At 52.7% G+C, this 13,636-nt stretch overlaps 1 protein-coding gene across 3 annotated transcripts in view; it reads right to left on the bottom strand.

Annotated features, from left to right (window-relative positions):
• The window catches only part of SYNPO (synaptopodin), a 59,310-nt gene that overhangs the window by 9,036 nt on the left and 36,638 nt on the right, over positions 1 to 13,636 (bottom strand). For all 3 annotated transcript variants that reach the window (XM_045026881.1, XM_045026883.1, XM_045026882.1), the window contains one exon: positions 4,615 to 6,692. In XM_045026881.1, the coding sequence (XP_044882816.1) occupies positions 4,615 to 6,692 (2,078 nt within the window). The remainder of the gene's footprint in view (positions 1 to 4,614; positions 6,693 to 13,636) is intronic.

Raw genomic sequence — 13,636 nt, 5'->3', positions numbered from 1 at the left:
TCACCTCAGAGCGATTGCTAGGGTCAGCGTTCTGTCACTTCGCTTTCCTCTTGAGGAGAACTTAATAGTCAGGAAGATCAAATTTCAAAGTAAGTCCAGGAAACATCACATCAACCAAGCATTGGAGTGGGGCGTTGCATGGGTGTGCTGGGGTGGTTTTTCAGAGACAGAGACACTACCCTCTGGCACCCCACTGACTTCACATCTTAACCCGCGTTTACATAGCACCTCTGATTCCAAAGGCTCTCCCAGGGTTTTACACCCGACGGGACAACTCTGCGGCTGGAGTAATTTGACACAACTCAGTTGACTTCAGGGGAGCTTTGCTTATTGACACCAGCTGTATGTGTAAAGCGAAACGACGGGGGGAAGCCGAATGCGGCCAGGCAATGGCCTCACCAGGCCAACTTTTGCCCCAAATGCACGACGGGATGGTTGATTACCTGTCACATCTCTCTGGGCCTATGACATCAGTGTCGCCCTAAATGACTTTCCCTTAAACGACGTAATGGGCTTCTCCATACTTAGAGCACCAGCAAAGCCAATACCCAAGCATGGCGGAGCACAAGAGGCCCCTCCCCACCACGCCTGCTGCCGCCAGGATGGAAGAGGAGGAGGGAGTGGGAACAGAGAAGCTCCTTGGCGCAGGGACAATCTTTTGATTCATTATCTGTACAGCACCTACCACAACGGGGTCCTGGCCCAGGGCTGGAGGGTCTAGACATTCCCACCATACAAACGATAAATAATAACCCTGAAGGTACAAGACAGGCCTGTTAGTTTTGCTAGGCATTGTGTCGAGATCCAAGAGGAAAGAGCAGCACCAGACTAGAGATCTGTGCATGTATTCAGAGCCAGTAAAGGAAACGGACGCAGAGGAATTAAAAGCACAGTCGAAAGTAACCTTGTTAACATGGAAAAAGTGGAGAGACCAAGTGAGCTACAAAACCTTTACTAGCTTCCTGCCCTGGGTTAATTCAGCAGCTGGGATGGCAGGCTACGTTTCCAAGTGCAGGGAAGGCACCGAACTGGTGAGCGCTTCCTCTCTGCCCGGTTCCTTGCTCTGGAGCGCTCCTTCAGCTGCATTTGTTCCAGGATGTGCTGTGAGTCACTGGCCCATCCCTTCCCCAGGAAGAGCCCACAAACCTGTCCAACCTGACACTGCCAAACCCATGATCTACCCAGGAAATGAGGTTTGTCCAGGTGCTGCAGCAGCGAAAAGCCTAGTCTAGCTGGCAAGCATGTCTGGGCTTTCTCGGGTCACTGTTCTGGCTCGTGAGCCTGGAAACCAGCCTGGGAGCAACCTCTCCTTCTGCAGGCTCAGAGCAGCTCCAGTGAGGACAGTGCGGGTTACCTGCATCCTGTGGCGGAACAGGCCCCCTGTGTCTCCCCCAGCTTGTGTCTCCCTGGCACAATCGAGCCAGGGAGTTGCCATGCACTGTACTGTAGCTATCCTGTCACTGCATAGCAGTAAACCCCTCCCCGAAGGCTGGGCCAAGGGGCCAGGCCCTGCAGCCATTGCTCAGACCTATAGCGGGGAGAAGAGTGAATCACATTCTCCACGCCACAGCCAAAGATTTCATGAAACTCATTGAATACATTATTTGACCAGTTATCGTTTGACCATTTCTACCTGGTTCAAATGCCCTGTGCAGCCAATGGGGGTCTGACCTGAGTAAAGACTGCAGGATGAGCCTCTTCCCCTGGAAATACCCAGCTCTTCCATGACAGCCAGTAAACACCCAGCTATCCCATGAAATTAACCCTCTAATTGTCCCGCTATTCCACAGCACCAGCTATCAGATCGAGATTTACCCTGGAAATGCCCTGCTGCCATATGGTACCCATCCTACTGTTCCATCCCATAAGTACCTGAGCTACCAACACCCTGCTACTCCACGGGCACTGGCCTTATATGTAAATCTGTTTCCATTGTGTAGCATTCTCCTTGTCACTTCTGGCTATGCCTCGCCATGGCCCTCACCAGTGAAATGGCAGGTAGGAGGTACAGTAAGCAGTACTGGCAATTCCCAGGGGCTGTAAGTAACACATCATCCTTTTTGCCCTGTATGGTAACGTTTCATTACCCTGTCTGCTCCTGATGTTGATTCCCTGTCAGTAATTGTTTCACCAGTGTCCCTGCCTGGGAATGCTGACCCGAGCTTGTCACTCCTTCCACCCTGGCCTGGCAAAACAAGGGATCACGGAGAGACAAGGCAAATTAGACTATAGCATTTGGGGTACCAGCATGAATAGTGCCCTAGCGGTGGGAATTTTGCATGTTCATTTTACTAGCAAATCGCCTAATGGAACCTGGCTGTAAATTACGGTGCATGCCAGAGACACTATAAAGTGCTGGGTGCCGGTTTCACTGGAGACCTTTCCTCCAGCTGCTTTTTAACAGAACAATTCCTGGCACCGTTCGACAGCTGTCAGTTTTCATATCTCTGAAGGTTATTTTGCAGGGAGCCTGCTTTCCCCTGTAGCAGCCCCTCCTGCCGTGCCTGGCTGTAAAGGTCCTGCCCCACTGTGTGTGTGAATAAACCTCTTGCATGACTAGGTGTCCCTGAAAGGGCTTTTTCTCTTGCATTCTAGTATATGACGCAATATCCTGCAAACTGCACAGTGTCGCATTCCAATGTGAGTGGAGAGTGCTTCGGACATTTGCAAACCTGAATCCCTACATTAAACCTGATATTTAAGCAACTGAATCTAAGGAATAAAAGAGACCTGATTTTCAGAACTTGGGCTGGTCAGAAATTAGCTGGCCAAACTGGTTTTCAGTGGAAAATTGGGGTTTCGAATCAATGAAATTCTTCCCCATCAGTGTCTTCTTTCAGCAGAAAACAGAGAAAAACTGTTTTTTTCCAACTTTCCCTGAAAATTTCCCCAAATCCCCCTTCCATTTTCTAACCACTTCTACTCAGCCCCACCATCTCCCATTTACTGCACTGGGACCTGGGGGGGCTCAGCACCTCTGCAAATCAGACCACCTTGATTTAGGTGCCTCAATATGGATTTAGTTGCCTACCTGTCAGCACCTAAATCCACTATGGTTGGAACATTTTGGCTTAAGCAAATACACTGCAATGTCAGGTTTCGATCCCTAGTTAACCATGCTCCTGGCCAGCTGAGGAAAGCCAGTGACATCCATTTGAACCCTGTTCCTGGAGTCTCGTTAAGCTGCACTGATGCCTGGGAGACTCGCTGAGGATGAATACGAGACCCGGTGTGTAAACGCACAGGCTACTCCAGAACAGAGGGCTAACGCAGCCCAAAATGCACTTGGTTTGCTGATCTGAGGAGTGCGAGTCAGTGTGATAATACTTGCTAGTGCATGAGTGTCTGTCCTACAGGGGTTAGGTTCTGCTCCCAACTCCGCTGACTTCCCCTGACACCTGAGATGACCATCTGGCCCAAAGCTTTAATAGCATGGAAAAACCCACCCAGCAGCATCAGCTGTGATGTGCTATGTGGCACTAAGCTATCCCTGCGGCAGGCCCCTCACAGCTGCTGTGCCACCTTTAACAAGAAAGCACTGCGCACTCCCCTACACACCCCAGCTGGCTAGTGCAGAGGGGCTCCAGGACCAATGCCCCCCCTCCTCTGCCCCTATTGCAGAGGCTAATACCATTGACCCTGCAGAGTCCCAAGGGAGTACGAAGTGGGTGAAGCCCCCTTTCTCGTACACCCAATAGATCTGATGCTAATTCTTTCCTGGGAAGGGAACTAAAGGCCAGGCAGAGACTAGCAAGGTTCTCCTGTCATCCCAGTGCTGCAGCAGCTCTCCCTGTGCTCTGGGGTGGGGTGGGGGGCCTCGAGTGATGCTGTTAAACTAAGGCAAAGAACAGAAGAAAACAGGAGAAACATAAGGAACAGAAGAAAGGAGACAGAAACGGATGCTGGATGGAAATGCCCCCGCCCCCCACTGGGAAGCCCTTTGGTAAGGTGCGCATGACAGAGTCAGTGGAGAGGAGAGGCTGCAGCTGAATGGCCCGTGAAGTTGCAGAGAGGACACACAAAAGGCTTTGCAAAGCGGAGGTGGAAATTCAGAAGGTGAGAAGAAGGCTGAGCCAGAGGGTTGATGCTCCATAGTGTTGCCAGACAAGGAAAAGAAAAGGCACCAGAGTTCCTGCTGTTTCGGTGAAGGTTCTAGTAATGATCTTCTAAGGTCTGCACACTTGGGTTCTTATTAAACTCAGAGGTTGCACGACATGCATTCGCTGCTTCTCTCTCCCTCCAGAACCCAGTCTGCAAAACTGTCCAGCTCTCATTACACATACTCGGCTGGGCTGGCTCTCTCTGTAGGCTTTAGGCTACACCGCACTCCAACCTCCCCTGGCCAGGCCCTGCATCAGAAAGAGCCCAGACTCTGCTCCTCTTGCTCAGTTCAACATCCTCAGGACCATAATGAGCCAACAGCTGGCAGAGGAGGGCTGGCTACAGAAGGGCACGTTCTTTGCATTCAAAACCTCCAAGCTATTGGCTGGTTAGTTTGGGTTTGTTTGGCTTTTTGCGCATCAATCACCAGTTAGATATGATCGTGGCCAGTTGAGGAACCCCTAAAACACCCATTTAACCCCATTACTTGAAGTAAAAAGAAGGTTTCCACACCTGGGGTTCAATCCCTGCATTCCTGGTGGAATAAGACGGTCTCGGAGCTTGGAAGACTCCTTTGGCTCTTGGTGACAAAATTCTGGAAGGGGATGCAAAGGGAGCTTCTGGTGGGGCACTTGTTCTGATGTCTTGAGCAATAAGCACAGTCCCAGAGGATGGAGAAAGAGGAACATATGTTGGCCTGCTTGAACTTGAGAGAGCAGGAGAATGAAAAACAGGGGAAGGTGTCAAGGGAGACGTTGGGCACGAGGTATGTCTCGTGTGAGAATGAGAGTCAGGAAACGCAGGTTGGGGTGGTGGTGCCCCTCTTGGCAAAGACCTCACCGGTTCTTTAGCTGGAGACAGGATGAACAAAGATGATTGGAGCTGGTACGGCTGCTGCTTTGAGATTTCCAGCTCCTGTCGGGAAATCTCACTCTCCGTGACATTGCTGTTGTACAAAGATGCTGGGGGAGTTTTTGATGACCTGGCTGGGCTCTTGGGGGGGTGTTTGAAGACCATGGGTGTTACATGAATATTGGAAGCATACTTCCAGGATGGAGGCAGAGACATGGTGGGAGAAGGTGACCTGGCCAAGCCAGGGTGTGCTGGGGACTCAATAACATACTTCTCCATCCTTGACTGCCTTCTGGCAAACAGTTCAGCTCCTTTTCCTTTTGCTTCGGTTAGGTTTTGATTGGGTTTCATTTGAGGCTTAGGCTGTATGCTTGGGGACTTCAGGCAGGAAGACCACTCTGGGGCATTGTCTGCAGAATCCAGGTGAAGCCCACCTTTCAGTGCATTCTGATGCAGAAAGTTGGAAGCTTCTGCCCCAAGGGCAAATGGTTCTTCCTCTTGGACTGGTTCTCCTTGCTCCTTCTGCTTCCTCCTTACATCTGCATTCTGCACTAAGTTCAAAAGATCTGGGTTTGGAGCCACCTTTGGCTTTTCAACAAAGGTGAACATGGATTTTTTAGTTGTTCTTCGGGCCATGGACTCCTCTAGTATTCCTGTTTTATGCAAGGGTGTTGATCTGCTTTCTCTATGGTGAGGCCCTTGCAGAATGAGAGGCTTCTGTTCTGCACTAGGATACAAGGCTGAATATGCAGGAGGCGACCTGACCCTAGTTACTGGAGGGGGGCTGAACAAGGTCTCTGCATAGGTTGGGGGTGGAGGAAGTTCTACCCCTGGACTTTTCTCTGTTGGTTGGCTTGTTGTAGCTGATGATTGAGTCCCAAATGGTCTTGCTGTTCTGTTCTTCACCGGCATGGGTTTAGCCAAAGTGAGATGAACTTCGTAATATTGTTTATTGGGTCCGCCATTGCACTCTTTGCTGGTAACCAGAGCAGCCACCTCTTTGTCAGTAACCAGAACAGCCGCCTCTTTGTCGGTAACCGGAACAGCCGCCTCTTTGTCGATCACGGGCACATTCTGCTCTTTGTTGATAACTTCTCCATTCTGCTCCTTGTCGATAACTGGGGCCATCTGCTCCTTGATGAGAACTGGCATGTTGTTCTCGCTGTCAATCACTGGTGCATGTTCATGCTCATTGACGCTAGGTTCGTGCACTCCATTGGTTGATGCTACCTTTATGTTCTCCTTTAAGTAGATAGTTAGAGGGACCTGCTCTATGTTTCCACTAGGAGACTCCTTGAGGGATGGCACTGGGATTGTTTGGAGAAGGATCTCCTCACTTTTGACTTCACTCTTTGGCGGGGACTGTGTTTTCTCTAGGCAGGTGTTTTCCTCATATTCTTCCATGTTGCCTTTAAGGATCTGCAGTCCAGGGTCTTCTGCGCAGAGTAATTCTTTCAGTTCTTTGCTGCCTTCTAAAGTCTGTCTCAAATGCAGCAATTTCCCATGGTTTGGGATGCTCTGCTGAAGAGCTTTCGGGCTGCCTCTTGTGGCTGCTTCCTCGCCACTTTTTCTGGTGCTTGCCAACGTGAACTCATTCACCCTCTGCTTGCGCCTGTTGAAGAGCAGCACACCTTTGGAGTTTGAGCTGGGCGGGTTTGTTAGCTGGGCTGCGATTTTCTGGCTCCTGGCTTTGGCCTCTTTCAGCTCCTTCTCAGAGAGACTGGCACTCCTGGAAAGATCTGGAAGGAGAAAACAAAGAGAGGAGAGTATGAACAAGGAGGGACCAAGTAGCCTGAAGAATGCAAAACTCCATTTATCTGTGCTTATTACTTATACTTCACACACACACACACACAAACACACATCTCCTCTCTGCTCACGTTGGACAGGACGAATCCTGCATTCGAATCACTTTCCCTACTGCTATGAGTCTCTAAAAATGAGTGCGCTAAAGCCCAGTGCAGATGCCAACAAAACCATAAAGCAGCGGTGCAGCCGGCAAGAACTCAACACACATCAAAGCAAGAGGCTCTGAGCAAATCAGTGACAAAATCCCGCCTGCCTTGTAGTTTAGGAACAAGAGGGCGGCAGGGGGAAGTTGACCAAACATGCTCCTCTGTAGGTACGTGTGGAGGTTAACGGGACACATGCTGCAGGGACAATAAACAAAGGGCTGTGGTGCAGATGATGGAATTTAGGAGAAATAGTCTTCCAAAAAAGGGAGATCGAGGTGGCCCCTCGGGTGACTGACAGCTGCAGATTGCATCCTTGGATAGCCGTGGGATAGGGGACTGAAAGGGGGGGTGTTGCAAGACTTTCCATTATAGTACGGAAAGTTAAATCCCTTGCACTGCAACTCAAGAAGTATCTCTTGGGGAGGGGCGGGATATTGAGACTCTATCCCGGAGCATCAGAGATCCTCATTCTCTCCCCGTCTGACTACCCCATGTTGCAATGACTGTATTTCCAGCTGGGGAGCATGGGATAGATCTGTCTAGATCCTGTCCATAATGCTCCTACATTTGCAAGCAGGGTAGCTGCAGAGCAGGGGGTGCACCCAATGGGGTGAGGTGCATCCAGCCCCTGCCAGCCTGTGATCCACCTAGTATAATGGAACCTACTGGCATGATGCCTCCCACTCCATCCCCTGCCCTGCAACCCCCTCAAAGACAAGGTTTCCGAACATGATGAGAAATGGGATTTTGAACAGAATGCAGGTTGGAGCCATCCTTGCAAGGCAAGGCTGTGCTGTGAGATTACTCTGATCTGCAGTAACGTTCAGGGATAGAGATTATACTGACAGCCAACAGTCCAGCGCAGCAGGCTCTGCGGGGAGACGGAGCGTGGGGCCGGGGCCGGTATGGCTTGTCTTCTCCACCGCATGGGAAGTGGCAGTGACAGGAGATTTCCCTATTGCTGCACTTCACCACTGGTCTGGGCTACGCAGCATCTTCCAGGATCTGAACCAAGGGGCAGGTGGCTGCTTCAGGAGGGTCTGTAGGGCCATTCCTTTCACAGAGAGGAACAAGCCCTGGAATGTCTTAGGAGCACAGGCCTGGAAAGAGCTCCTGAGACTTGATGACTCAGGCTCGAGGACCCTGCGAGGTGGGAAGTCTTGCAGCCCAACCCGAACCCTCTACACCACAATTAAACAGCCCCTTAGCCTGAGCCCTGCAAGCTCAAGTCAGCTGGTACAGGCCAGCCCTGGGGAGTCTATTGCAGTGTAGACACACCCTAAGGGCCTTGTCTGGCAACAGCCGGAGATGCTGAATACCCTCAAGTCCCATTGAGTTGAGAGATCCCAAGATGGCACCCTGCTGTCTGAGAGGTTCACCCGGCAACAGCCAGACTCCATGGCTGTGCAGCCCTTTCAAACCTGGGGTCATTTCTTGCTGTGCGTGAACTTGTTCCCCAGCATCACCGCCTCCCCTCGCTTAAACTAGGACTTTGCCTCAACGTTGCAACAGGAGGCAGCCTGTGCCGGGTGACGGGCGCTACCCATACTCTAGAGATGAGAAATCAACGCAAGCCTCTGTCCCCAGAGATTAACATGCAGGAGAAGCTCTAGAGGTTTGGTCCAGGACAGCACAAGAAGCCTGGATGCTTCTCGGCACCCCACTGGCTTAGAGACGGGACTGGCAGTTTAACCCGGCCGGATTTCTTGGATGCTTTCCAGCACTCCCTGGCTCCACTGGATCCTGCAAGAACAGCCGCTCTCGTGCCGTTACAATTCCACTTCTGGCCCCAGCTAAAAGCAGGAAGCGCCTGAGTTGGGTGGGGAATCAGTTTATATAAGATTCTCCGAAGTTTTGCCAACCCTGGAAAACTTCAGTTGAGGCACCAGGCACCTTCTCACCCATCCCTGCTCTCGACCCCGTGCCAGTGCTTTGCTGGGGGCTAGCATCCGAGTGATGTGGGAAGGGGAGGGGGTAACTGCATTGGTTATACATTGCAGTGGAGCTGGCCACCAGACATCCACAGTGGGTGGGTTTAATGTAATCAAAACAAGCAGACAGGAATTGGAACGGAAGCTGTCTGATCGTGTTATGGTAAGTCTACCCCTGGCTGCAGCAGTCTGGCAGCTCCCGTGACTTTCCACGCCTGTATGTAGAAAGAAGCGAGCTCTTGTTCACATGAACCTGCTCGGGGGAGCACCCGGCGCACACCTCGCTGCCCTCTAAGCCATGCATTGCCTTTGAGAAGACAGAAAAGTCCCAATTCCTTCGCTCCTTGCAACAGAACAACGATTCTGAAAAACAAACAACAAAGACGACCACTGGGCGGTTGGGTCCCGGTCTTCTTTCTAGTGTGTGTGTCGAGCTTTTCTTTATGGTTGCAGTGACTGTATTGGAAAGGAATTTATTGAAAGACTTCAAAAGGTTTCAGGTTGCAGTTCATTTGGTTTCAACCACCCTGCACAAACTTGCTCAGAGCAGGAAGTTGGCCGGCTCTGAACTATCCCACAGACTGTCCAAGCGTCGGCTAACCACAATGCATGCGGCAGGTATAAAGTTCGGAAAATAAACCCTACTTTAGCTGGAAATGTCACAGCATCACCCGTGGGTAACCCCTAGGGCCGCTGACGATCCCTGTTGATGCAACATTTGGTTTGGTTTCAAGGCAACACAAGATGGCAGCATCCGACAGGAAAGCTGTGTATGTTTTGGCCCGTCAGATGCAGCCTCAAGCAGTGGTTCAATCTAATTAACCCACCGGCTTCCTAGAATAGCACCCACTTAGCATTCCATGGAAGTGCTGAAGACATGCCAAGTGCGTGACTCTTAACCCACCGAAAATCCATTCATGGGCCTCTGGGCTCTTCAAATGTTGGACAAAAGGCTGGAGATGGGTCAGAACAAAAGCTGTTAGCGAAGCCCAAAAGGATGTGGAATGACATGGAATGCATTTTCTCTGGGTGAGCAATTTCCTAGGAAGGAGTGTTCTGAATCTCCCACGATTTAACCCAGCTGATTAGAGGAAACATCAGAAACAAAGCCCAGTCATAAAAAGTTTACAGCGGAATGGATGACATTCCTAATCTGGATAGCGGGCTGGACGCCGCAGAGCATCTGGCTGGCCAAAGACTGTTCCCAACTCAGAGTCCCATCCCACACTGGGATCAAAGTCATGGGCTGGCCACAATTAGGGCTATACCCAGCTATTGCTAGCAAGGTCCTAGTACAGTTCCCATGGAGAGGGAATTTCTTCAGCCAAAATATGCTACCGACTACCATCCTTGTCAGGGAAACCATGCGAGGAACTGCTGCAACTGTACGCAATCACATGATCATGGCAGCAGCTCATACTGTTCCGATCCCAGCACGGATCCCAAAGGCTCAGAAAAGAAGCTGAGTCAACCTTTGTGTAGCCACTGGCTTCTCTCATCACAGGTGGAGCTCCTGCCTCCTCCCTCCTTACAGGGGGGAATCCGAGGGGACGGGGCAGCAGCGTCAGGGGCGTCTAGCGCAGAATGGGCCGGGTGGATGGCAAGAGGAGAGACAGCGGAATGTAAACAGAGGGAGGGAAAAAAGAGACTGATGGAGGGAAGGGGGTGGAAGGAGGAATGGGGAGGAGGGCCAGGAGGGGATGTGGCTGCTTCCGAAGGCACCTACCACCACCCCGGGGTTTGAAAAAGACAGACGGGCCCAGCCCATGAAGTTCAGAGCAGGAGCTACCCTTCTCCGAAGCTTGAGGGCGTTTGATCTCGGGGCTGCTTTGGGCCCATCTCAGCCATGCGAGGGAACAGTGCCAACGTGACCAGCGCTTACATGCATGTGGGCACAAGTTCCTGCCTTGCTAGGGCATGCATGGCACCCATGTGGGCCTGGCCCGGTGAACCTGGAACCCTCCTAGCTCCCTGCAGGAGGCAACTCCCAGACAGCAGCAGGAGGAGGAGCTGAGAACCTGTCTCTGATATCAGCTTGCCTGGTAACCACCCCCTGCCTGGAAACCAGGGTCAGTGGGTGTCTGAGAGGCAGTGCTAATGCCAGCTGACAGCTGGGCTCCACTCCCCTGTGCTGGTTCTGCTCCCGCTCCCTCTCCCCATCAAGGGTAGCCAGCTGGAGTGGCACCAGCGGCCACAAACTCCAATCCAGATGACTAAGGGATGGGCCATCCCAACAGCTGGGTTTTTTTTTCGCTTGGTATCCGAGGCTTCCAGCACAGGGAACGGTCACAGGTTCCACCCTGCCTCCCTACCCACATCAATCTGAGAAATTCAGCAGCAGAGGGGTGCTGGTCTCAGAAAAGACACCACTCCCTCATCGCCCGGCGAGGGATGCTGAAGGAGGAGTGGCAGGAATGGGCCTATTTGGGTGGGGCAGGCTGGAGCAGAGGAGAATCGATCAGACTGCCCGCCAGGGTGAGCAGGGCAGGCACCTCTCCTGTTTCCGTGGGTAAGAAGCCGATCGCCTGCAGGGTGCAGGAATCTTCCCAATCCTAACAATTGCCTTCCTCCCATCACTACCCACTGCTAGAGGCCATCAGACAGGGCTCTGCCCCAGCCAGGCCATTCCTGTATTCTCGGGAAATTACAGATCATTGCTGTAACATCCAGAGGGAAGTCAGTCCTGCAGACCGAGGCTGGGTCCCCACCAATGTGTCCCCTTTCATTAGCCCCCTTGCAACCACGGGTGGCCACCAAGCTCCAGCTGAGGGCAGGGGAAGGGAACTCCCTACAGGCTGTGGGACCTGGCATGGGGCAGCACTACTGAGAACACAAGGAGACTCTCTCTCTCCCCTCGCAGCCTGGCAGCTCCCTGGACCTCATGGATCTCCCGGACGCACCCAGGGAGCAAACGGCAGAGCTTGGGCAGCACAAAGGACAAGAGGGGCTGGAGTGATGTTGCACGTTCAATGGCTGTTGGCTTTGTTGGTGCTGTTTGCACCTGTTCACCTCTCCTTGGTCATCCCTCTGCCAGTGCACCTCAGTCCTGCCTCTCCTGGTAGCCCTGCCCCCACCCCAAGCTCTGCCAACACAAGGTAATCCTACCAACAGTACAACACCACCTGCAGTTCCAGTCCTGGGCCACCATGCCGAATGGGCAGCAAGCTCTTCGGGGCTAGGGCCATCCTCTCCTATACGTTTGTACAGCACCTGGCACAGTGGGGTCTCGAGCTACCGCAATACAAATGTTCCACAATAATAATAGCAGGGCTGGACTGGGATTCTACGCTGTGCCTGGAGCGCCGTGAATGAGGGGCTAGGCAATTCTGATTTGTGGCCTACCTCAGGATTGCAGCGGAGATCTCCAAAGGTGAAAGGCAGGTGTACCCCCACTCACCGGCTCCCAAGTCTCCAGTCTCCCTAGATATTATAACAGCAGCCAGCACTCATTCAGCATTGCAAGACCCCTGTTTGGGGAGGCATCCAGTTACCACTCACCGGAGAGTGCCGCACCCCCCTTGCTGAGCTCTGCTCAAGCACTGGTGGTTTATTCCCAGGCCTCAGCGTCTGCCTCCAGCAGGGAAAGGAGCGTTTCCGCTCACACTGGAGTGATTTCAGGAGCGACACAGTGTGTCACATGAAACAGAGGGGTTCACCATAAGCGTGTCAGGATAGAGCCACGAGCCAGTCCCTGCCGGGAGCCCCATGGGCATCTCTCTTTGATCTGGAGGCAGATGAAGGTTGACAAACGCGGCCTTGAACCAAAGCTCCACAACTCCCAAAAGCCACAGGACGAGCTCTGATCTCTCCTCAGAGGTTATTCTGAGGGATCCATGGTAACCGCCCAGCAGTGCTGGCTAAAGGAGGGAGTGGGCGCATGCATTGCATGCTGTTACCAACCCAGCACCCCCAGTTCAGGAAAGCACTTGTGCACGTGGTTAAGTCGATGCTACGTGTTTAAAGCTCAGAGCACACTTGAGTGCTTCAGGCTCAGAGAGAGCAGGGCTAGTACTTTGGGGCAGCTCAGAAATCTCACAAGCAAAGGGCTAAAAATCTCCCCCTCTCTCATCCTTTGCAAGAGACCAGCAGCCCCAAGGGACAGGGGTCTGGCCATGCTTTAGGGGGTGCACATAACGGGCAACTGTCAGTGCCAAAGCCCGTGCTCTGCTACTTAAGCCACACAGCTGGGCTACTCCGGGCTTGTGCTTGGTAGCCTAGTGCCCGTGCTTGGTTATCAGCCCTAAGCCGCGCCCCGAGCCCGCCATAGCCCCCAGGCAGGTGGCCACGCTGCCCCATTATAACTAAAGGGAGGGGTCTGAAACTGAGTGTAAAAGCTGGTGATGCAGGGGGCTCCGCATGGGGGGAGGGGGGGAAATAAGGGGATTTCCATGGGCTCTCCCCTTCCAATCTGTGCCCCCTGGATGAGTGAGAGCCTGTGTCATAGGGGCTAGACTGAGCCTTCTGGCTCAGCCCTGAGGAAGGGGTGGTGTGTGACACAACCCTGCCCTATGTTACTTCACCCCTTTCGGCGACACCCTACCCCCGCACGGGGCACCCAGCTAGCTATGGAGACCAGCAAATGGGGGTTGGGGGAGTCAAGGCTCCGCCCACCCCCTGCCCTCTCTCTGCCCACGGGCCCAAATTGGAGAGTGTTAGCTGAGCAGCCCTGCTCTCCCCTCTGCAGCCAGAGCCACACGGGAAGCAGCTGTTCCTTGGGCCAGCAGGGAGTAAGGGGAACCCTCGCTCCCCTTTCATTCACGGCGACGCTGATCGGGCCTAGGGACAATCTACCCATAA

Source organism: Mauremys mutica, chromosome 8 (assembly GCF_020497125.1).
Source record: "Mauremys mutica isolate MM-2020 ecotype Southern chromosome 8, ASM2049712v1, whole genome shotgun sequence".
NCBI classification, from domain to species: domain Eukaryota; kingdom Metazoa; phylum Chordata; order Testudines; family Geoemydidae; genus Mauremys; species Mauremys mutica.
This window is presented reverse-complemented; position numbering and strand designations above follow the sequence as displayed.